The following is a 22,314-nucleotide window of genomic DNA, read 5'->3' as shown; positions in this document are numbered from 1 at the left end:
GATCCTGCCTCAGCTAAGAATGGAAAAGCAGACAGACACCCACCAAAGACGGCAGCCGTGGGGTGTCCGGGATGGCACAGCCCTGCTCCACAGGAGGAGCGTCATAAGGAGGCCTGAGAGGAGCACCCAGGGGCTCCCTGGTGGCCTGGGCTGGTGCCCGCAGGTGTCCTCCCTGGCCTCCGGCTGAGGCCCTGGGACCCAGTGACCTTGAATGTGCAGACCCGGGTCCCCGTGGTCACGGGCAGGCTGTGGGTTCTGCATCTGCTCGCAGAAAGCTCGCGGTGTCTCCCGCTAGGATTCGACAAGGCTGCTCCAGCCGAGTCCCAGGCCCGTGACAGGAGCTGTCCCCTAAGCCGGTTCCTCGGTATCGGCTCCCAGTGTGGGACGGACGCTCGAGCTGTGAGCTTTGCCAGGAGAGCCAGTACTGGTTCCCTGTGTGGCGTGTGGGTCGCGCTGACCCCAGGGGGAGGGTGGCCATGCCCTTCAGGACTCTGCACGGAGGCCGACAGACAGCCTGGTTTGGAACAGTCTTGGAAGTGAGCTGGAGCTATTGTTTTCTCAAATTTTTTTTAATTTTAAAGTTTATTAATTTTGAGAGAGTGGGGGAGGGGTTGGCTGCCTGCTATCAGCACAGAGCCCGACATGGGGCTTGAACCCACAAACCATGAGATCATGACCTGAGCCGAAACCAGGAGTTGGAAGCTTAACCAACTGAGCCCCCTGGACGCCCCGTAGAGCCATTGCTTCTAAGAGAAGGACCACGTGGGTCTGGACACGACAGATCTGGGGGCGTTGTGACTTTTTTGGTCATTGATGGCGGACTGGGAAGAGTGACCCTGTCATTTCTAGTTTCCAGGATGAAATGTTCATGTACTCCTTTCAAGCTAAACTCTGAGTTTTTCCGTGTTTTAGATTAAATAGGATTGCGAACCAGGTGGCCATTCAGCGGAAGAAGCAGTTTGTCGAGAGAGCCCACAGCTACTGGCTGCTCAAGAGGCTGTCGAGGAACGGCGCTCCCCTGCTGCGGCGACTCCAGTCCAGCCTGCAGTCGCAGCGGAGCACGCAGCAGGTACGTGGTCCCCGGCCCACCAGGCCCCCGGCCCCCCGGCTCCCAGTCTGCGAGCCCTGGGCCGTCCGCATCTAGAAGCGCGGGAGGACCCGCGTGTGCCTGTGTCGCTGCCGCCGTGGCGCCCCACGCCCACCCTGTTTAAGCCGCGGGTTGTGCGATCGACTCCCGTCTGTCCGTGTCACCTGATGTTTCTGGATGCGTTGGGGACGCCGGGGAAGTCCTTACGGTGCTGGCCACGTGTGGTGGGAGTGGTCGGGGAGGGAGCCACAGAGGTGAGGCCTGGGCCCCTGGGGCGCCGGCCTGTGTGTTGGGCTGGGATTTGGCTTCTGGAAACGTGCGAGGAGTGGTGTGTCTTCAGGGCCTTCGCTCTGAAGGCCGTTTCGCATTGACCACGATGTGTGGGAAGGAGGGGAGAGAGAGCTGGGTGAGTGAGAAGAAATGGGGTTTTGCTTTTTTTTTTAATTTTTGAGAGAGAGACGTGAGCAGGGGAGGGACAGAGAGAGGGAGAGAGAAGGAATCCCAAGCAGGCTCCGTGCCGTCGGCCCCAACTCACGAAACCGCGAGATCATGACCTGAGCCGAAACCAAGAGTCGGACACTTAGTCGACTGAGCCCCCCGTGAGCCCCAGGATTTGCTTTTTAAAAGAACAAAACCAAACAGCCTCTTGAATTTTAGTAAACTGGGGTTGTAGAACCATCTGAAAGCGTGAAGCAGTTTTGAAAGAACGGATTTAGAAAGTAAGAAATTGGCTCTGTGAGATGTCACAAAAACAAATGGGACGCAGACATGGTTTTTTGGCGCATCGCCCAAAAGTTTTGGTTGGCGCACTGCATGTGGAGGGGAGCGGGCATGTGGTGGGAGGGAGGGCTGTGTCCGCGCTTGGCCCCGGGCTGGGAAGGGCTCCCCTCGGTGCGCGGGCCTCGGTGCGCAGGGACCTCGGTGCGCAGGGACCGTTCTTCCAGCGCATTGTGTCCGGTTGCTACGGCTGCCACGCCACGCTGCCTGGAGGCTTTCTGCACTCCCTCTCCCTCTCTCTCTGTCTCTCTCTCTGTTTCTCTGTCTCTCTGTCTCTGTCTCTCTCTCTCTCTGTCCCTTCTCTGTCTGTCTCTCTCTATGTCTCTGTCTCTCTGTCCCTTTTCTGTCTGTCTCTCTTTCTGTCTCTCTGTATCTCTCTGTCTCTCTCAGTCTCTCTCTCTCTCTCTCTCTCAGTTCTGGGTTGCCAGGTGGCTGAGTGTGTCGGAGGGGACACAGATGTGGTGGGACGCTGGATCCATGGGGTTCCTGGTTGGGGCTCTCTGGTCTGGCGCCCCCCGTGCTGTGCCCTGGGCTCGGGCCACAGCTCCTTGGAAGCTTCTCAGCTGGACCAGGAGCAGAGCCAAGCCTCCTGGTGCCGACAGAGCGGCAGCCTGGAGAGCCTGTGGTGGCGGAGCGACTTGACCACTCGTTCGCCCGGGTGCCAGCAGAGGCCCTCCCGTCTCTCTGGCGTCCCTCCTTCCTGGTCACGACTGGAGGCCCGGGTGAGCATGTCCCTGTCCCCCTCGCTGCTCCTGACCTGGATGATGGAGCCAGCCTTAGGGAGCCCGTTATCTGGACTTTCTCTGATTCTGTGGAGACAAAAAAAGGTGAAATAATTAACTCATTTCAATGCTCAGTTAAAAAAAAATTATGGATCTTAAATCTTTTTTGTACTTTTTTAAAATTTTTATTTATTTCTAGGAGAGAGAGAGAGAGAGAGACAGCGTGAGCAGGGGAGGGTCAGAGAGAGAGGGAGATGCAGACTCTGAAATAGGCTCCAGGCTCCGAGCTGGCAGTCAGCACAGAGCCTGACGTGGGGCTCGAACCCACAAACCGCGAGATCATGACCTAAGCGAAGGTCGGATGCTCAACCGACTAAGCCACCCAGGCGCCCCTTTTTTTTAGTGTTTTATTTATTTTTGAGAGAGAGAGAGACAGCGTGAGTGGGAGAGAGTCAGAGAGAGAGAGAGACACAGAATCCAAAACAGGCTCCAGGCTCTGAGCTCGAACTCACTGCCCGTGAGATCATGACCTGAGTGGAAGTGGGACGCTCATCCGACTGAGCTGCACAGGCGCCTCTGTACTTCCGAAAACCACAGCAAAAATGAAGATTCTGGGCTTTGGTGGGGTCGCCCTTGACCCTTTTCCATCTGTGGGGAAGGAAGGACCCGAGGGTGGCTCTTCTGAGGGTGTGGTACACTGTGGTCCGGGCCAGTGTCCGGTGCCTGCAGCGGCACCTGAGTCACGCGGGTGACGCCCCGGGGGGCGGGGGTGCTGGCTCGAGGATCCAGCACGCTGAGGAGGTGCTCAGTCTGCAGTCTTGGCTACGCTGGACGCGTGCACACGTGAGGCCCGGCTGTGTGAAGGTCTCGGGGTGTGCTGGGGCCGTGGACTGGCGCGGATGCATCCCTGGTGTCTTCTGCGTGCGGCCCACCCTGGGGGCCGTGTGCATCTGGCACACTCGGGTCTGGGGGCTCGAATCCCCGGTGAACCTCATGTCGCATCGTGGGTCTTCGGTAGTGATGGCTGCTTCAGTGACACGTGCGCGCTTGTCCCTCTTTCCCTTTGGGGATGGAGCTGGTGTCCCCTTCAGGGCTTTGTGCCCAGGGGACAGGTGAGCTGGTGGAGGTGACCGGCATGGGGCCAGCACCCACAGAAGAAGCGTGTAGGGACAGGAAGGTGAGATGTGGGAGCGCTCGCATCCTTGGCACGAGGGACCACGTAGGTTTGATGTACGACTTCAGCGTTGACCTGGAGCACACCTGGCTTGACCTGCGGGGTGTACTCCTGTGCTGTTGTCCAGAGCTCCCTGTGCGGCTTGCATAGACCCTCCCCTCCCCACCCCCCCATTTGCCTCCTGCACCCAGGCTGTGCTTTCCTGTGTCACCCCATAGGGCTTGGCTTCTTTGTGGGGTCCAAAACAGCAATGGTCCACGTGGAAGGGACATTTAGGGCTTGGTGTGATGTTTACGTGTTTTTGAAAATTCAGAAATACTCGATGTTAGGGTTTAACTTGTTTGTATTTCTGGGTGCCCACTCTGAGCTGGGCTGCGGAGGAGGTCAGAGGCAGCTCTTCCCTCCCATGACTGACCTGGTGGGTGGGGGGACAGGCAGGTGGACGGGACGAACCGGTTTGAGGGCGAGGTTCCCCCACGTTTGGGCAGAGGAGGGGCGTCAGATTGGTGGGCCCCCTGGGTGCTGCTGTGCACGGCAGTCTTCGAGGGTCCGGCCAGGCCCTTCTGGGCTGGTTTCGGGCACAGGGTCCCTGTGGGCACCTTCCTGGGGGCCTTCATGGCAACCCTCTCCAGAGCCAGTCCTCCACCGTTCTCAGGTCCTGGTTGGGGTGAGGGTCAGTGGGCAAGTGCTGGGGGCGGGGTGGGGGGGTGGAGGGCGAAGCTCCTGTCTTATTCGTGTGCCCTGGAGCCAGCGCTTCTCCAGCTCATAGCTGTGGCTCCGGGTCCTCCTTGCTGGCTTTAGGACACCACCATCCCCTCCTGTGCTGGGGACATCACTTCTCGCCACCAACCCTGCTGCTGTGGGCGTGAGGCTCAGCCCTGGGCCCCGGGCCCCTCTGTGCACCCTGCTTTAGGGGCAGGAGGGGCCTTATGTCTGTCTCCGTAGCATCCTGGGCCTGGGGTGGATGCTGGGGCCTCCCCCCAGGGGCGCCCTGCCTCCCCTCCCCTCCGGGCTCTGCCCGAGTGTCAGGTGGAAGGTGGCTGGCACGATCTTCTAACCTTCTCTTTCCTGATAGTGTTTCGGGACCAAAAACCACTTGGCTTTTCTCCTGTCTTCTGGAGTCTTCCAGAATAGGTTTTATGTAGGAAATGAAGATCTCTGAAGAACAGAGTCTGGAAACTCAGGCCTTCTTACGTAGTGAAGCTGTGTGAGTCGGGTGGGAGCCTGTGCGTCCCCAGCTCGGGCAGGGAGTGCGGTGGGGACACAGCAGGTGGCACCCACCAGCTCTCTCCAGCTGCGAGGGTCACCAGTTTTCAGACTGTTTATTCAGACTAATGGACAAAGCAATTTTCAGATGCTTTTGGGGAATTTGGTTTTCTAAATCTACTTTATTTACTTACCGACCTTGTTTATACATCTGCTCTTACTGTAAATGCTTGAGATTTTTACAATTTTTTTTTTTTTCCTTAAAGTGGTATCCATGCCCATCGTGGGGCTTGGTGCAGCCCACATCCTCACTATGAGCCTCTCGCTCTACCATCAGCCAGGTGCCTCGTTCCATGCCTGACACTTTTACTTAAAGTTTGTTTGTAATCTCTACACCCAACGTGGCACTTGAACTCACTGCCCCGAGATCGAGAGTCGCACACTCTGCTGAATGAGCCAACTGGGTGCCCCCGCCTGGGACTTAAATAACATTAGAGGAGGCTCTGTGATTCCCATCTGGCAGGTGCTGATACCGCCTCCCCATAGAGCCAGGGGGCGCCTGGAGGGGAGGCCCTGGCCCTTGCTAGCGGGGAGAGTCTTTGTAGCTGTGTGCCTGCAGCCCCAGCAGCTGGGGCCCCGTGTCACAGCCCCGTGCGTGCGTATGGCCTCAAGGCCATTTTCACCTGCCAGGTGCTCAGCGTTCAGGCAGGGAGTGAGGGGCGTCCAGGGGATGGGCCTCTGTCTGGTGGGTGTGCTGCTTTAGCCCTGTCTGGGTGGGTGGGGGGACCCCAGGGGCAGGGGGGTCCAGAGAGAGAGGAGGGAGTTTGAGGGGTGGGGCATACGCTCCAGAATCTGGTGGTGAGTGGCCTGCCTGAGGCCGTGGCTCCGCGCCCACCTGCAGGAATGGTGGGGCGGGGGCTTCCTCTCCGTCCAGGCCCGCGTGCGTGCAGACACAGGAGGCCTCCTGGCCACTGTGGTTGGGAGGCCCTCGTGGGGACCGTCTTAAAATGTTTTTTAATGTTTTTTATTTTTGAGAAAGAGAGAGAGTGTATGTGTGAGCAGGGGAGGGTCAGAGAGAGAGGGAGATACAGAATCTGAAACCGGCTCCAGGCTCTGAGCTGTCAGCACAGAGCCTGACGCGGGGCTCGAACTGTGAGATCATGACCTGAGCCGAAGTTAGACGCTTAACCAACTGAGCCCCCAGGTGCCCCCAGATGGGTTGTCTTAGTGGAGCTGGGGTTCGGGGACAGGTGGAGGAGCACCCCGCCTACTGCTTCCTCCACTATCTGCGCCGGGCCCGTCTGGGAGCTGTTGAGCGGGTGCAGGGGTGCCTTGAGCCACAGCGCAGACCGAGAGGGGTGCTGGGCTCCTGGCCTGCGGTGGTGCTGGCTGTGCCTACGTAGCAGTGGAAGGGGGGGGTCTGCAGCTGAGGACAGACGGTGACCCCCAGGCCTAGGCAGACCCCGAGGGATAGGAAGGGAAGGGTGGGGCTGTGTGGGAGCCCAGAGGAGGGCCTGGCCCTGGGCAGGGTGGTGAGGGCCGCGTACACCAGAGCATGGGGGGCCTTGGGTTGTAATTTCCTGGAGGTGGAGTGTCCCCTGCCCCCCTGCCCCCCTTCCTCCCGGTGCGGGGAAGTCCTCTCTGGCCAGCGTGGGGACGAGGACGTCCTTGGCTGCCACAGGCCTGCTTGCTGGTGTCCCTGTCTGGTGTCGTGACCCGAGCAGTTCTTCCCATTTCTGCAGTTGGGGGGCGCCGAAAGGGGCTGCCGTCAGCCTGCTGTCCACCGCCTTCCGCCTCTTTGCTTTTCCGTGTGGTGTTTCTGTGTTTTAAGACACCGGTGGAGGGGGTCGTTTGGGGTCGGTGGCATGCGTGTTCCACCAAGGAAGGAGGCGGCACTGAGTGGCGACCATGGCCTCAGAGCCCCTGGGTGCGGGTGGGTGACTTGGGTGTTGGGTTTGCTCCCCGGGCTGCCCCGTCCGGTCCCGGGTTCCCAGTGCCGGGGGTCAGGCGGCCTGCGTCCGCGTGCGCGCCGTGGGGCCTCCTGGCTCCGCGGGCCTGGCAACGCCCCTTTCGCACGCAGACCCCGTGGCGCTCCGCAGGGCGAGTCCGCGCTCCGTGGTTGCCCTGGCCGGTTCGCGGGGCGGGTACGCTCAGCGGCTCCTCCTGGGAGGGGGTCTGAGGCCGACTTCCACTTAATTTTCCCAGCGAGAAAATGACGAGGAGATTCAAGCTGCCAAAGAGAAGCTGAAGTACTGGCAGCGGCTGCGGCACGACCTGGAGCGCGCGCGCCTGCTGATCGAGCTCCTGCGCAAGCGGGAGAAGCTCAAGCGGGAGCAGGTGAGGCCCTGGGAGGGTCCCTGGGCAGCGAGTGGGCCCGTGCGGTCTTCTGGGCGGCAGGACTTGGGGGCACGTCAGCCCCCGGCTGGGAGGAGGCGGGGGGCCAGGCGAGGGGGGGTGGCGTGCGGGGCGGCCCGTGCTGGGTTTTTGCGGCGCCACGTGGGTTGCGCCTGGGTAAAGACCTCGGGGGCAGTGGGCGCGAGGAGGCCGGGCTTCCGGTGGGGGAGGGAGCGAGACCGTGTGACCGAGGGCCCTGTTCGCAGGTGAAGGTGGAGCAGATGGCCCTGGAGCTGCGGCTGACGCCGCTCACGGTGCTGCTGCGCTCCGTGCTGGACCAGCTTCAGGAGAAGGACCCGGCTCGGATATTCGCCCAGCCGGTGAGCCTGAAGGAGGTGGGTGCTCGCGCACGGGCGTCGGGCCGCCCTGCGGCTTCTCCAGCACCGTTAACGAGGTAGCGCGTATGCTTGCTCAGCTCCCAGGTGTTGGTTTCTGTTGGACGTATTTTTTAAGTTATCTCACCGTAAGATAGTGAAGATGGGAGGTGAAAGTTAGTTGCTTCTTAGCGAGAACCTGGTGGTGGTTGGAGGCTGTGTGTCCCGATGAGCGCACTGGTTGCTGTGTGTTTAGTTTAAGGAGCTTGAGTGAGCAGAGCCCCTGGCAGGACGTGGGGTCTCGGGGTGGCACGTGTCAGCGCCGCCCCCAGCAGTGTGAGTCCTCGGTGCTGCGTGTGCGTGTGCCTCACGTGTTCTGTCGCGGGTGTGTTGCTTAGGTAGGGTGAATAAGCATCCTTCTGTTTGTAAATGATTATTTTTCCTCCCTGAAATTAGGTACCAGATTATTTGGATCACATTAAACATCCCATGGACTTTGCCACAATGAGGAAACGGTTAGAAGCTCAAGGGTATAGACACCTCACTGAGTTTGAGGAGGATTTTAATCTCATTGTAGATAACTGCATGAAGTACAATGCCAAGGACACGGTGTTTTATAGAGCCGCCGTGAGGCTGCGCGATCAGGGCGGTGTTGTTCTGAGGCAGGCCAGGCGCCAGGCGGACAGCATCGGCTTCGAGGCGGCCTCGGGGATGCACCTGCCTGAGCGGCCTGCTGCGGCCCCTCGGCGGCCTTTCTCCTGGGATGACGGTAAGCACCAGCCCCGAGCGCAGGTGGGAGAGTGTCCTTCCCCGCAGGCTGTGTCCGTGAGGCCCGGCGGGGCTGGAGCGCGGGGCCGTGTGGGTGACCGCGCAGTTTCTAGTAGCTTTGTGAGGAAGGGGAAGGAATTTACTTTCTAGAGGCGTCTTTCACCTCGCAATCCTGAAGTACCGTGCTTTTAGCACATAATCAGTGTAGAAGTTACAGAGCCTATTTTTCACAGGTGTTTACTGTTTCTTCACCACGTGCTGTGTATCTTGCACATCTAGCACGGTTCTGTTCAGAGCGGGCACATTTCAGGGGCCCAGAGAGACCCGTGTGGCCAGTGGGGACAGCCTAGGTCTGCCTGCTTCAGGCCAGGAAGCAGGTTAGTTGAGGGCTTGCACCCCGACTGGGCCTTGTTCTCCTTCTGAGGATGATTGTGGCCAAGGAAAGGCCTCAGGAGTGGCCATGTGCCCGGCCCGCTGGAGCCCGGCCACCCAAGCCTCCGGGCACGGGCCTGGGCCTCAGGTGAGGCCCCGAGGTCTGTCTGTGTTTGTTTCTGTCCTTGAGGACAGGAGCCTANTGTTCTCCTTCTGAGGATGATTGTGGCCAAGGAAAGGCCTCAGGAGTGGCCATGTGCCCGGCCCGCTGGAGCCCGGCCACCCAAGCCTCCGGGCACGGGCCTGGGCCTCAGGTGAGGCCCCGCGGTCTGTCTGTTTGTTTGTTTCTGTCCTTGAGGACAGGGGCCTGCCCCCGGGCCTTGCCCTGGCCGCCACGCTGCAGCCTCCCAGCGGCCTCCCTGGAACAGGAACGGGTTTGCGGGCCACCACATATCAGGTCTTCAGGAAGCGGGCGTGTGATGACCGTGGTGTTCCCTCAAAGTCCGACACCCGGGTTTTCACTGGGGGCAAGTTCACGGATGAGAGTTTCCTCAGCATCCGCGTGGGGAGATGGCTGAGCTAGCAGAACGCAGGTCACATCCAGTCTGCATGGGCACCGGCCACCTTCATGCCGGGCTGATGCCTACGGGTCAGGCCATTATCTTTGGGGCTTCAGAGGACATGAGTTTTGTTTATGTGAATATATTTGAGGCTCTGTCACTCTTGAGGTTGTGCCGGAGACAGCAGCGCTGTAGCTGGCTGTTGTGTTTCAGGCGTTTTTCCTTCTTTCTCGGTACTGAGGTCTCGACAGTCCTTGGTGAAGGCACAGATGCTTTTAGCCAACGCTTGTTCACAGAGGAAGGTGCCCCTCCCGGTGCTCATGCCGTGGCTTCTGTCTCCCCTCCTCCCGGTTTTATCTTAGATCTGAAAAGTGGTTTCTTTTTTAGCCACCTTTCACTCATCTAAGGTAATTAGTGCTTTATAAATTTTTTTGTTCTGTTGAAGTTAAGAACCCTAGGGATTTTTGTAGTAAATGTGCCTGGAATTGAGAGCCATCAGTGATGGTGCGGCCCAGTTTAGGAAAGCCACACAGCGGTCCAGGTCTAGAGAAGAGCTCAGACAGGAGCTGTGGCGGACAGGCAGATCGGGCAGCCCCAGGTTGGGCCCTCGCCCCGTCTGCACAGGTGGCCCCGGGCATGTGGTCAGCAGAGCCCACCTCCCTTGGGGCGGCCCTGGCATGCCTCTTTCGGCCCGGCTGCTGGTCTTCACTAGAGAGTTCTGTTGGGGCGCCCTGGGAGAGGTGCTGGCCCTCCTCGGCGCCATGTCCCTGTGCGCCTGGCCGGCCAGCCACGGACATACAAGCTTTCCTCCAGGGGTCCTGACAGCCACGGGGTGAAAGCTGGTCTCCCTGTGGCAGCAGCCCGTCGTGGGTTTGGAGGGAGTGTGAAGGGGCATGTGGGCCTCCCTGGGGCCGGGCCTGTGCTAGCGAGGTAGTCTCGGGGTGGGGGTGGGGGGCACCGGTGTCCAGTGACTGACCGTGTCCTTCGACTTCAGTGGACAGGTTGCTGAACCCGGCCAACAGGGCCCACATGGTCCTGGAGGAGCAGCTAAGGGAGCTGCTGGACAAGCTGGACCTCACGTGCGCCATGAAGTCCAGCGGGTCCCGGAGCAAGCGGGCCAAGCTCCTGAGGAAGGAGATCGCGGTCCTCCGGAACAAGCTGAGCCAGCAGCACAGCCAGCCCCCACCCGCGGAATCAGGTATTGGAAGCTTTGAAGAGGAAGGTGCTCAGCTGGGGCAGGAGACGGGGGAGGAAGGTAAGCACACGCTCAGTGTCCGGCTCTCCCACTGCCCGGCGTCCCCACCAGGCTCGCTGCCTGTTACAGTTGATGCCGTCTGGGCTGCATCTTGGCGTCTAGGCAGTCACAGAGCTGAAGACCCAGAATAAGCCCTTTTTACCAGCTTGTTCCTGAAAATCTATTTAAAAGGAGTGGTTTCGGCCTCGTACGCCCCCTAGAATGGGTGTAAGGTAGACACGGTTTATATGACAGGAGTGATGGTTGTTTATATTGGTCAGAGCAGCTCTTGAGAGGCCGTGATGCCGCTGTCACGTGAATGCTCCCCTCTGATGGCCAGAGGGTGGAAGGTGACGCACATGCCGTCACCAGGGAGCAGGGAGCTGACCTGGAGCTGCCTCGTGGGCCTCCTGACATGTCACATGCCCAGCGGTGACAGCTGGCGACTTGAACTGGGTCGTATGTCTGGGAGAGGGACTGGACCTCGGGGACATTTCTGTAGATAGGAGGTAAATGAGAAGGAACGCATCCACCCAATGCTAACGTGAACCTCAGCCCAGGTGGCTGCAGGTGGCGGGTCTTGTGCTCGGGACACACACCGTCAGTGCTTTGAGCACGTGGAACCCGGTAGAAGCAGCCCCTTGCTGTTTTGCGCTTTCCTGGGGTTAGCGTCCGCGCAGGTCAGTGTTCCAGAAGGGAGGGCCCAGTGAGAATCCCGCATCAGCCTGCTGGCCGCTCGGCCTGGAGTCCAAGCTTCCTCTCTCGTGTCCAGATTTGAACAGCAAGGGCAGGGGTCAGGCACTTGCAAAGTTGTTCCCGTTTGCTCCTTGGAAAAGCATGTGCGTGTGCGGTGGGCATCTGTCGGCAGACACACGGTTGCTGGTTGCGCGAGGCAGCACTAGCCCTCGAGCTCTTTCTCCTGGGAAGTGACCTCGTGTGCGTGTGTCTGAGAACTGAGAACTGTTTACACAGCTTCCCCCGGTTTCATACCTGGTTATTTCAGTTCACAGCGCCTGTGGCCAGGCCCCCCCAGTGAGGGATGAGGACTCTAGACCCTCCCTTGTGGTGAAGGAGGGGCGTGGTCTTACCGGGACAGGAAGGGCAGGAAGGACAGTTCCGAGCACTTGCTTGCAGGGCCCTTGCCCCCTCCCCACCCTGTTGGCACCCGCATCGCCCTCGGGGCCCAGACCGGCCCCAGTCATCAGGCCTGGAGTGGGGCACACAGCTTCCTGCCCCCTGTCTGCCCCCTCCCCTCCTGCTGCCTGAGCAGGCGCTCTGGCTGAGCTGGTCTTTTCCTCTTTGTGGAGAAACCACCACTCTTTGCACAAATAACTCTGAAAAGAGTGAGTTGGGGGACAGCTTGTCAACCAGTCGTTCACCATCCTCGGGAGGCCTTGTCTGGACTCAGTGTCTTCCCTGGTCGTCCGGCCGTCTCGGCGCACAGCCCGGGTCCACCGGCAGGCGGGCGCCCCCCACTCCCGCCCACGGTTGTGGCTTCATGGCGCTCGGGTCATTCTGAAGGGAGACGCAGCGCTGACAGAAGGTGGCTTGGGGTCCGTGCGGAGCGTCAGGCTCCTGTTGAAAGCGGGCGGACACACAGGGTGTGCTTGTGGCTGCTGGGAAGGCGCTGGGGAGGCCGAGGCCGCCTTCAGGGAGGCCCCGAGGGAGTGGCAGGGCGGCCCCCCCCCCCCCCCAAGGAAGTGGGAGATGGTCAGAGCAGACCCTGTGAGCTGGGCTGGAGGGGGGCTCTCGATCCTTCCAGTAAGGCCAGAGCCGGGCGTCCTACGAGAGACCAGGTGCAAATTGTCGCGGAGGTCCACACGCGGTCCCCGTTGTCACTGGGCAGAGGTTATGCTTGGGCCAGGCCCGCCGAGGTGCCCCCCTCTGAAGATGGTGCCCGGGGNGCAGCTCCCGTCGCCTGCTGGTGCCGTGTGGGCTGGGGCCGCTCTGAGCTTGGCTCCGGGTGGCCGACTGGGTGCAGGGCAGGAAGACCGCTGGCTGCGGGAGAACAGCCGTGGGCTGGCCGGCGCAGGGCTCTCGTGTCCCGTCGCTGGGATTTAGGTTGTGCTTTGAGCTCTGTCCCTGCGCGTCGAGACCGTGCGTCTGTCTTTCACTGAAGGCTCCCCAGGTTTGCCTCCGTGCAGCCGTGGTTCTGTGCAGCCGGTGAGGCCGTGGTGGCCGGGCCCTGCTCTCCCCACAGTGACACCGGGGGCGAGGACCCCACCATGTTGGTGAAAGGTCCTCTTGGTCTGCAGCGTGCGTGTGTAGCTACCTCCCTCTGGGGTCACCAGGGGAGGAAGCCCGAGGCAGGGGTGCTGGTCGGACGTCTCCCCGAGCTCTCCGTGGCTTTGAGAGCTCCCCGCGTGGAGGCGTGGGGTCGGGTCTTCAGACTTGACGGCCTTGCTGTTGCTTTTCCAAAGTAGCTACTTCCAAATCGGCATCCCGAGCGGGGGGGCTGTCGCGGCATCATGAACGCGTGGGGTTTCAGACACTCATGCTCAGGTTTACAAACTCAGAATTGAGTAGTGTAGTTCTTTCTAGGAGGTAATTGAGCATTTCTCGTATGTAGGAAGATGACATAATTGTTAGCAGCCAGTGGCTTTTTTTAAGAATATTTTTGTTATTTTTTTAAAAGTTGGTTTATTCATATAGGGAGAGTGTGAGAGAGAGAGAATGTAAGCGTAGAGCCCAACTCAGGGTCGAACTTGTGAACCATGAGCTCATGACCTGAACTGAAATCAAGAGTCGGACGCGTGACTGAGTCCCCAGGCGCCCCACGTTTGTATTTGTTACGTGGGTCCTCACTGGGACGCCGCCTCCCAGGAGCTGTTGGCCAGCGGGGCGTTGGCTGGCGGGCGCAGGGGGTGCTGCGGGCACGGGTGCTGTCTTCTCACCTTACAGATGAGGAAAGTGAGGCTGGGGGCTTCGGCGACCTGCGTGGGTCTCCCAGCTGGAGGTGGCGGTGTTTGTACCTGGTCACCTGAGTAGCCCTTGACCCCTGGCCCCATCTGCCTGCCCCGTTTGTGCCCCGGAAATGCTTCCAGTGAGCTGCCCAGGCCGACCTCAGAGCAGGGACGGCCGAGCGGAGCGGTCGGGGCCGAGCCCCAGGCTGTCTTTGGTAGAAGGAGGGGTGGGGAGGCCCCTCTGTGAGGCCTCGACCTTGGCGTCCGGCGAGGGGCACGAGGGAGGAGAAAGCCCGGTGCGGGCCGAGGTGAGAGGCAGGAGAAGGTGTGGGGGACCTGGGCCGTCCAAGGCCGTGTGCGTGTGGCCGGGGACGTGGGCACCTGGGGCGGTGCTGCCCAGGCGGGAGCAGGCGGGCCGGGGGCTGAGCCAGGACGGGGAGTGCCAGCTGGTAGCGTGGAGATGGCCGGCGAGGGAGGGACGGGAGAGCCTGGCGAGGGATGGGGCCCCCTCGGCCTCCAGCGGCCGCCGCCTGGTGTTGCCGTGGCCGCACGCCGGCCGCAGGGATAGGGCAGGCGCTCTGGTGTGGGGTGGGATGGGGAGAGGCTGGAGGCAAGGAGGGGAGGTGNTGGCGAGAGTGCCTGCCTGGCCTCAGGTCCCGGCCCTCCAGGTCCGGTTTGCTCAGTCCCCCGGGGGGGTTGTAAATGCCGTTTTCCTGAACCTGTTGGTGACTTCAAAGCGACGAGCGGGAGGGCTCTCCCCCCAGGCCGGCGTGCTGTGTGGTTCACTGCCGTGGAGCGTGGCTTTCTGCCGAGGAGACACTCTCGCAGTGTTGGGGTCACCTGTGACGTGCCTGTCCAGCTTCGAGTGGCCCCGCGGAGCTGAGGCACCTGTCCTATTACTCAGGGAGAATTCTCAAAACATTTGCTCTGAGGCAGAAGCGGAACTTAGGAGCTGGGTAGCTTTCTTCTTCCAAAATGATTGGATTTAATATACTAACTTCAGTTTTTTCAAGTGGCCTGGGGCCGGTTTGCAGGCCCAATACGTTAAAGTTAAAAACTATACCTAGTGATAGTATATTGACTTAGGAGCAGGAGCGGGTGAGTGGTTTTTCTTGGTTTTATGTCACGTGTCTCGTGGCCCCAAGCAGTGGCTTGTCCTAGAGGCTGCGCCCCTGCTGGCCGGCCCACCGCACCCCCAGGGCCTCCCCTCTGGGCACTCGAGGCCGGCAGACCAGCCTCCCAGGGCCAGGTGACGAATTCATGTTCTGAGGGCTTTTCTGACTTCTCATTTTTGTGTTAGTAGTTTTAAGAAGCCTTTTAAATGAGGCTACGGTAGTCTTCCAGAAACTTTTTATTTTTAAAGTCAGATCCTAGAAAAACTGCCCACATTAGAGCGTTGAGAGCGCGGCGTGGAAGGTAGAGCGTCTGGAGAACTGGTTAGGGGGGCGGTGGTCTCCTGCTTCCGTGAGCCGCTGCCTCCACTCGCCACTCATCAGAGGGGCTTCCTCCTCAGCTTGGGACACCCTGGTCAGAAACGACACGGACACGCTCGTGTCCTCCAGTTTGACCGCGTGGCCCGGGCCGGGGCTGCGTGGGCGTGCCCCGTTAGACCCTCCCCTAGTTAAGGGAGACGTGTTTCTTCCTCAAGGTAAGTGAACTTTTGGTTGCGGGAAGTGTCATGAACGTGAGTGATGTGTTACTGCCGACATATGGGAAGGAGTTGTTCACGGTCGTTTTCAGAGAGTAACTTTTTACCCCTGTGCCCGGACCCAGGGGGCCAGGCCGCCTCAGGCTTCGGTGCTAGGGAGGCGCACACAGTGTGATCCGGCGGGCCCTTCACTGCGTGCAGACAGGATGTGTGATGCTGTGTTTCCTTAATTGAATTAGTGTTTTGGTGGACTTCACATTTATAGTAAGTTTTATAATAGATTTTATAATTATCAGTTTTCAAAAATCACTTTATTTATAATTTTTTCAGGAGATAAATCTCCCCCTAAACTTGAACCATCAGATGCATTACCTCTTCCTTCAAACTCGGAGACTAATTCAGAACCACCAACCCTCAAACCAGTAGAACTGAACCCAGAGCAGAGTAAACTATTCAAAAGAGTCACATTTGATAATGAATCACATAGCACTTGCACTCAGAGCGCACTGGTAATCGGACACCCTCCAGAGCCCACCCTCGCCAGTAGTGGCGATGCGCCGGCGGCGGCGGCCTCCGCGGTGGCGGAGCCATCAAGCGATGTAAACAGACGCACTTCTGTTCTCTTCTGCAAATCGAAAAGTGTAAGCCCCCCAAAGTCTGCCAAGAACACTGAAACCCAGCCAACTTCTCCTCAGCTAGGGACCAAAACCTTTTTGTCTGTAGTCCTTCCGAGGTTGGAGACTCTTCTGCAGCCAAGAAAAAGGTCGCGGAGCACCTGCGGCGACTCCGAGGTGGAGGAGGGGTCCCCGGGAAAGCGCCTGGACACAGGTAAATGCCACGGAGCGCCACGGCGCCGCCTTCTCTCCCCCAAGGTCTCGCGGAACGGCTGGGCCGTGCCCCCGGCCCGTGTTTGCAGTTGACCATCCAGGGGCCTCTTTGCCCCCAGACGAGAAGCCAGCCGCTGCGGCGTCCCCGAGGCTGGGTCTGCCCGGCATCGTTTGGCACATGGTGTGCGTCCCGGGAACCTGGTGGCGCGTGAGCGACCGCGTCTGGCTTACGGAGCCTGCCCGGAGGGACGAGCGTGGCGGGGGGGGGTGCGGTGGCACGTGCCTGGGGCTCCGCGGGGTCGGCCCTTGGGCTCCGGGAGTCCCTTTGGGCAGTTACTCAGAGCACATGGTGACGTGTCTCACTGTTCTGTGGCCCTGTGGGCGTGTGTAGGGAGAGGACCACTGTCTGCGGGAATGACATGGGGTCGTGTGTTTCGCGTCCTGCTGAGCTCTTGTGACTTCAGTCTGTTCGGTTCACCAGGAGGTTCCCGTCCACGGGCTGTAGCGGTAGTGCTTTCAGGGTCCCCCCCGTGCCCGGCTGAGGGAGGCGGTCCTTGTTCTGGCACAGCCTCTGTGTCCCCCTGCCCCCCAGCCCATGAAAGCCGAGGAGGCCCCGCCCCAGTTCTGCCAGACGACGGTCATCCTTGTGGTGTGTGGCACTGGCTGTGCCTCTGACGCCTCCTCCTGGAGGTGCGACTGGACGTGCTTGTCCTCTGGGCTCTTGCTGTGGACCGAGGCGGGGGACCGAGCCGGAGACCGAGTCCCGGGACAGAGGCGGGGGACCCAGGTGGGGGACCGAGCTGGAGACTGAGGCCCGGGACCCAGGCGGGGGACGGGGGTCGGTGGATGGAGCCGGAGACCGAGGCAGGGGACTGAGGCCAGGGCCATGGGTGCTGGTCCACCCATCACGTAGAGATGCGGGAGCACCTTGTGTTGGCTGCCCGAGGTGTCGGGGGGGGTTTCCGTTGTGGACGAGGGGCTGCCCTTCCTGCTCTGCAGCACACAGTGTGATTCTTTTGTTGCCCAGGTGATTGCTTATAAATTCTATTTTGACGGCGGTTCTAACTAATTTTATAGAAATTCTGTATTCAGGTGCTTATATTTTGATGGGTCTATATCAAGCCGGTTCTTTGAAAATAATTTGTTAAAGCCTGTTTTGTTTCTGAGCAACGTGCAGCCGCGTGGGGGTCTCATGGGTGTGAATGGAGCTCATCTCCTGCTTGCGGCGCGAGGAGGGAGCCGGAGCTGCTGGGCGCAGGGGCCGCAGGGGCTGCGCTGTTGGGGGCGTGGTCTCGTGTGGCCGGGCCGGGGTCCCCCCCACCCGTGACCCCCGCCGCCCCTGGCCTCCCACCGTGGGTGGGACTCCACCTGCCTGGTGGCCGCGCGTTCGGGGGCTTCCCGGGCACCTCACCAAACCCCTCCTCCGGCTGGTGGCGTCCGAGCGGGCCGCGCAGAAGCATCCAAGAGTGGGCCGCGTGTGCGTCTGCGGCGGCGCCCTCCGAGCCTGACTGACGCCGGGGTGTTTGCTTTCTTGTTCCAGAGTGGCAGTAGATACAGCGGACGCGCGACGAGCCCTGTCGCCCTCCCGTGTGGCCCGGGAGTCTTAGTAGCACTAGGACCTGCTCCGCACGCGGGCCTGACGCTGCCCGTCCGGCTCCCATTTCTGGCTGCACCTCACCTCCGCCTCCTGTGCCCTCTGCACGCCCCGGACCGCTCTCTCCGAGTGGTGCTCTTCGCCATCTGAGGACTCGAACTGTCTGAACCTTCTGATTTTTCCAAAGATCCATCCATGTGCTCTGCCTTGTAGGGGTTTCTGGCGTCCCACGGCACGCCGCAAGGTTTCCGCGTTAGAGCGAACACAGATGCCTCCGTTTGCAGACTGTCGGCCCCTGGGGGCCCGCTGCTCTCCGGCTGTGGGTGGCACCGCGGGCCGGGGTTAGAGTCCCGGACTCTGCTCTTCCGGGGCCTGTGCCCCAGCTTCCTCCTCCCGACGCGTCTGCGGTTCCCTGACCGGGCTGCCTCTTCCCTGCTCCCGGCCTCTGCTCCTGAGACTCCTGCTGCGTGCACATGGTGTGTGTGCGCGAGAGACGCAGACAGTCGGGGAGAGAGAGACAGACACAAGAGACAGACAAGGAGACAGGAAGAGACATAGAGACAAAGACAGTCAAAGAAACAGACACAGAGACAGAGGAACACAGAGATGAGGAGAGACAGTCAAGGAGAGAGACAGAGACAGACAGAAAAGGAGAGAAACAGGGAGAGACACAGAGACAAAGACACAGAGACAGAGACACAGAGACTGAGAGGGAATTGTGTTCATCCTCAGGCTGCTCAGGGCGGCGTCCCCCCCACCCCCACCCCCGTCAGACTAAATGGCTTTTTCGCTGTTTTCCAGGTTCTCACTCTAACTACTAACACGCTGGGTAGCTCACTCTTTGGATCCTAATTATTTTCTCTTGTTCAACTCGGCCCGGAGTTCTGCTAAGCGGTCGTTGGGGACGCAGAAAGGTCGCTGCATCCTTGTGTTCCACGTAATTCTCGTGGAGGACGCTCGAGCACCTGTTCAGCCACCTTCCAACCCAAAGCCCNGGTAGGTGTGAGCGATGCCGACGGCGGCCGTAGAGCCGGGGTGCTCCGCGAGCCGGCAGCACCTGCCAGGGACGTATGCGGACAGAGGTTCTGACCCCGCCTTCGGCAGGCGCGGGACGGGCCCGAGAGGACCAGGGACCGGGCGCAGGCGTGGCACATGGCCTGGCCGGAAGACGTGTGCCTCCCTCGCCTGTTAGCATCTTTCTTTCCCGGGTTTCTACCTGGTCTCCCTCCTCCCCTTGCTTCTCTTTCCCTTCCTTCCGCTGCAACCCCCAGGGGGGGATTGAGTGAGCCTGGGGGCCAGGGGGGTTCGAACCGGTCCCTGGCCGCCATGCCCTCCGCCGCAGCAGCAAGCGGAGTCCTGCCACGTGGCCTGGAGGCATCCCCGGGAGCCTTCCCGGCCGCGGCTGCATCTTCGAGGGGGTGGTCTGGGCACACGCAGGGCAGTTGGGATCTCATTTGCGGTGTTTTTGTGGAAAGATTGAAAAATGCACAAAAATGCAGTCTGTCATCAGTAGGGAAAATAAAGACGTGGAGACAGGACCGCGGGGGCCCCAGCGCCCGAGGAGGCTGAGCACCCTCACTGGGCCCACCCAGCCTCGGGCTGGTCCCGCGTCGCACCCGGATTGTCCTGTGTGGGGAGCCCGGCAGTCGGGGTGGTGGCGGGGAGAGCGCCCGCGTCCGCGCCGCGCGGTGCAAGGTGGACAACAGTGAGCGCGGCCCACCCTGCTCGTCTGCCTCTCGCCGGGTGCCGGCCAGAAGGTTCCTTAAGGAGCAGTGTGGCTGTGGCAGGTGTGGGCCTCGGCTGCGTCTCCCTGGGGAGGGGGGCCACCAGCGGCTTCTCGCCGCCTGGCTGACGGGAGCCGTTCACAGCAGAGCCCGCGGCCTCCGGAAGCTGCCTCGAGGGCCTCATCTCTGGCGCTGCTGGTCGGCCGTCTCGGGGCTTCCGGGGATCCCCCTCCCCCTGGGGCCCGGCCCAGGTGCGCCCTGGGAAGGCCTCGACGGGGCGGGGTGGGGCCGGGTGCCTGTGGGCAGAGATGTTCAGGGTGTCTCTTGCCTCCTAAGAGGTCCGCGTGAGGCCCTGGTCTCGGGGCTTCGGCAGAGTCCGCAGGGTGCGGCCGCAAGTGCTGAGGGCACTGGCTGCCTCCAGATGCCACCTTGTCTTTCAGTGTGGTTTTCGTAGGGCACGGACTTAATGGCGTTGATAAAAAGACTTCTTGTTGAAGTGGTTGCTCAAAGTAGGTTTGAGCGTGGGGCTCGGGCTCCGTGTGGATCCCTGCTGCTTGCAGATGACCCGTGGGCCCACCTCTGTGCTGACCCCCCAAACCTGATGTCAGTGCAAGTCCCTGCGGGGTCTCCGGGGCGGGGCTGGTGGGCTCCCTGGGCCGCAGCCGGCAGGAGGGGCCTGTTTGCACAGGGATCAGGGCCAGAGACAGGTGGGGGGCAGGGGGGCTGGCGCGCCTGGGCTGCGATGAGGGCGCCGGGCCGGGCAGCCTGCCGCTGGCCTTGTCTGTGGTGCCTGCCGTCTAGGAGGTGGTCAGTGACGTCTCCTGGGCAACGGGAGTTGCTGTGTAGAACAGTAGTCGCTGTGGATGTGTGTGTCCTCCTGGGTCCCGAGGGAGGTGGAGGGAGATGTGGCTCGTTGTCTGGTTTCTCAGGCTGAGGCTGCCCCGCGTTTGCATGTGCCCCGTAGCGTCACTCGGGGAGCCTGGCTTCGGGGTGTTCTCTCCACGCATGCCGCACACGTGCCGTCCGTGCCGCCTGCTCATCACAAGTGCAGCCAGGTTTGTGCTTTGGTTCCGTGGGTGCCGGGCGTCCTTCCGCCATGGCTGCCGCTGCTCAGGCTCCCGGCCTTTGCCAGGTGCGCTCTGGGTGCCGCCCGCTCCTCTTGCGCTTCCGGGAGACCTCGCGGGACAGGCAGAGGCCCCTCGTGGAACTCTTCCCCGCCCCTGGCGCCCGTCGTCGTCCGTTGTCGTCTGGGCCCCGCCCGCTGCAGCTGTCCGCGGAAAGGGCGGAAAGGCCCAGCTCTGCCGGCGGAAGCAAAGACACCCCAGGAGGTCGATGGGGGTTGGACGGCAAGTGAGGCCGCCGAGAATCGCTAGGCCTCGGCTCCAGGTCGATCCTCTAGAGGTGGGGCTTTGTGGCCGTGCCTTCTGGCTGCCTGGACGGTAGCCACAGGGTGTGTCTGCACCAGCCAGCTGGGTGGCCTCCCCCGGGGACTCAGGCGGTGGCCTCACAGCCTCACGGGTGCTGGGCGCTGGGCACGCGCCTGCCAGACAGTGGCCCCTTCTCTCGGACCTGGAATCTGCCTCCGGGGCTCCCTCCTTTTTTTTTTTTTTTAAACATTTTATTTCTGAGAGAGAGAGAGACAGCGTGAGCAGGGGAGGGTCAGAGAGAGAGGGAGACACAGACTCTGAAACAGGCTCCAGGCTCTGAGCTGTCAGCACAGAGCCCGACGCGGGGCTCGAACCCACAAACCGTGAGATCATGACCTGAGCCGTAGTCAGACGCTTAACCAACTGAGCCCCCCAGGCGCCCCCGGGGCTCCCTCCTTCTGTCCGTTTGTGTGGCTTGGGCGGCCTGTCTCTGACTTGCCCGCCTCCGAGTTGGGGTCTCTGCTCTCGGGCACATGCTGCCTTCTGCACCTCCTGAGACCTGTCGGCCTCAGGGGACGCTGGGGGTCACTCTACCTCTTCCCGGTCTCCTAGCCTGCTGGCGAGTGTGGCTGGTGTGGCTCCCGGCCCCAGGGCCTTTGCACAGCTGCTGTATTTTCTGGGCCCGCGAAAGCCCCAGCTCCGCAACCGCGGGTTCTGCTAGGTGAGTTAGCGAAAAATAGGAAGTTTTCTGTAAGGCGGGTGACGTTAAGTCTAACAAGCGGAGCCACACGTCTGATGAATTTACGTCAGGAAGACGCGGTTTCCATCTGTGAGCGGCAGCGCCCAGCCACTGCTTGCACTTAATTTCTTAGCCGCCGTCAAAGGCTGTTCACCGCCCTCATTTAAGATGTGTCCTTGTCACTGAGAAAACACAGAGAGGCACATAAAGCAGGTGAGAGAACCCCGTAATCTGGCCTCCTCCCTCAGCACGCTTCTGCAGGGTCGGATTTAACTTCTTTAAGGCATGGCAACGGTATGCTTTTTGGGGGAGAGAAACATACGTGACCGTCCGGCTGTGGCATGCCGAGGGTGCGGCCTGCCTCCCCGTCCGCCTGCCCTGGTGTCGCGGGCGGACGCGTGGGCACACGGGTGCTGTTTCCTGACGAGAGGCTGGGCTGTTCTGGAGGAGCGGTTTGGCTCTGAGACGTGCCTTGGTGTTCGCTCACTTCCCACATCCCTAGGTGATAGGTTTGGTTCTCTCCCTCGGGTCGCGGGAAGGCCGGGCGTGTGGCTGCCCCCGTGGGTCGCAGGCCCTGCCGCGTGCTGGTCGCTGGCCGCGCTTGGGGACGGGGGCGGCCCCGGCTAACGAGGGAGCATTTTCTGCTTCGAGAGTCTCGAGGGAGTGAGGTTCTTGTGCTCCCGGCAGCGCCCCGCGAGCGAACCTGCTGGTGGTGGAGGCGTCCCCGTTCGGGGAGGGGCTGGTCCGCCCGGGCTGGGGAGCAGTCGCTGCACGCTCTCAGCCCTGTGAGCCCATTGGATGTTTGTCTTTCCCGGGAAGGGCGCCGTCTTCTGGCCGGTGTGCTCCGCCCTCTGAGCGAGACGCGTCGCGAAGCACTCGTGCGTCTCGTGTCGGCACCGCGGGG

General features: G+C 61.1%; 1 protein-coding gene across 7 annotated transcripts in view; it reads left to right on the top strand.

Moving 5' to 3' along the window:
- Positions 1-22,314, top strand: part of BRD1 (bromodomain containing 1) — a 38,746-nt gene that overhangs the window by 12,423 nt on the left and 4,009 nt on the right. Inside the window, exons 2-8 of one of the 7 annotated variants that reach the window (XR_013333701.1) lie at positions 913-1,069; positions 7,172-7,303; positions 7,567-7,695; positions 8,131-8,443; positions 10,369-10,629; positions 15,490-15,800; positions 15,883-15,987. Coding sequence is in view for 6 of the 7 variants with exons in the window: in XM_077758041.1 (XP_077614167.1) it covers positions 913-1,069; positions 7,172-7,303; positions 7,567-7,695; positions 8,131-8,443; positions 10,369-10,629; positions 15,490-15,987 (1,490 nt within the window). In the remaining variant the exon portion in view is untranslated. Of the gene's footprint in view, positions 1-912; positions 1,070-7,171; positions 7,304-7,566; positions 7,696-8,130; positions 8,444-10,368; positions 10,630-15,489; positions 15,988-22,314 lie in introns of all 7 variants that reach the window. The other 6 variants (XM_077758044.1, XM_077758042.1, XM_077758043.1 and 3 more) reach the window with 6 other exon arrangements.

Source organism: Crocuta crocuta, unplaced genomic scaffold, assembly GCF_008692635.1.
Source record: "Crocuta crocuta isolate KB4526 unplaced genomic scaffold, BGI_CrCroc_1.0 scaffold143, whole genome shotgun sequence".
NCBI lineage: Eukaryota > Metazoa > Chordata > Mammalia > Carnivora > Hyaenidae > Crocuta > Crocuta crocuta.
The sequence above is the reverse complement of the archived record's forward strand: the minus strand, read 5'-3'. Positions and strand labels throughout refer to the sequence as shown.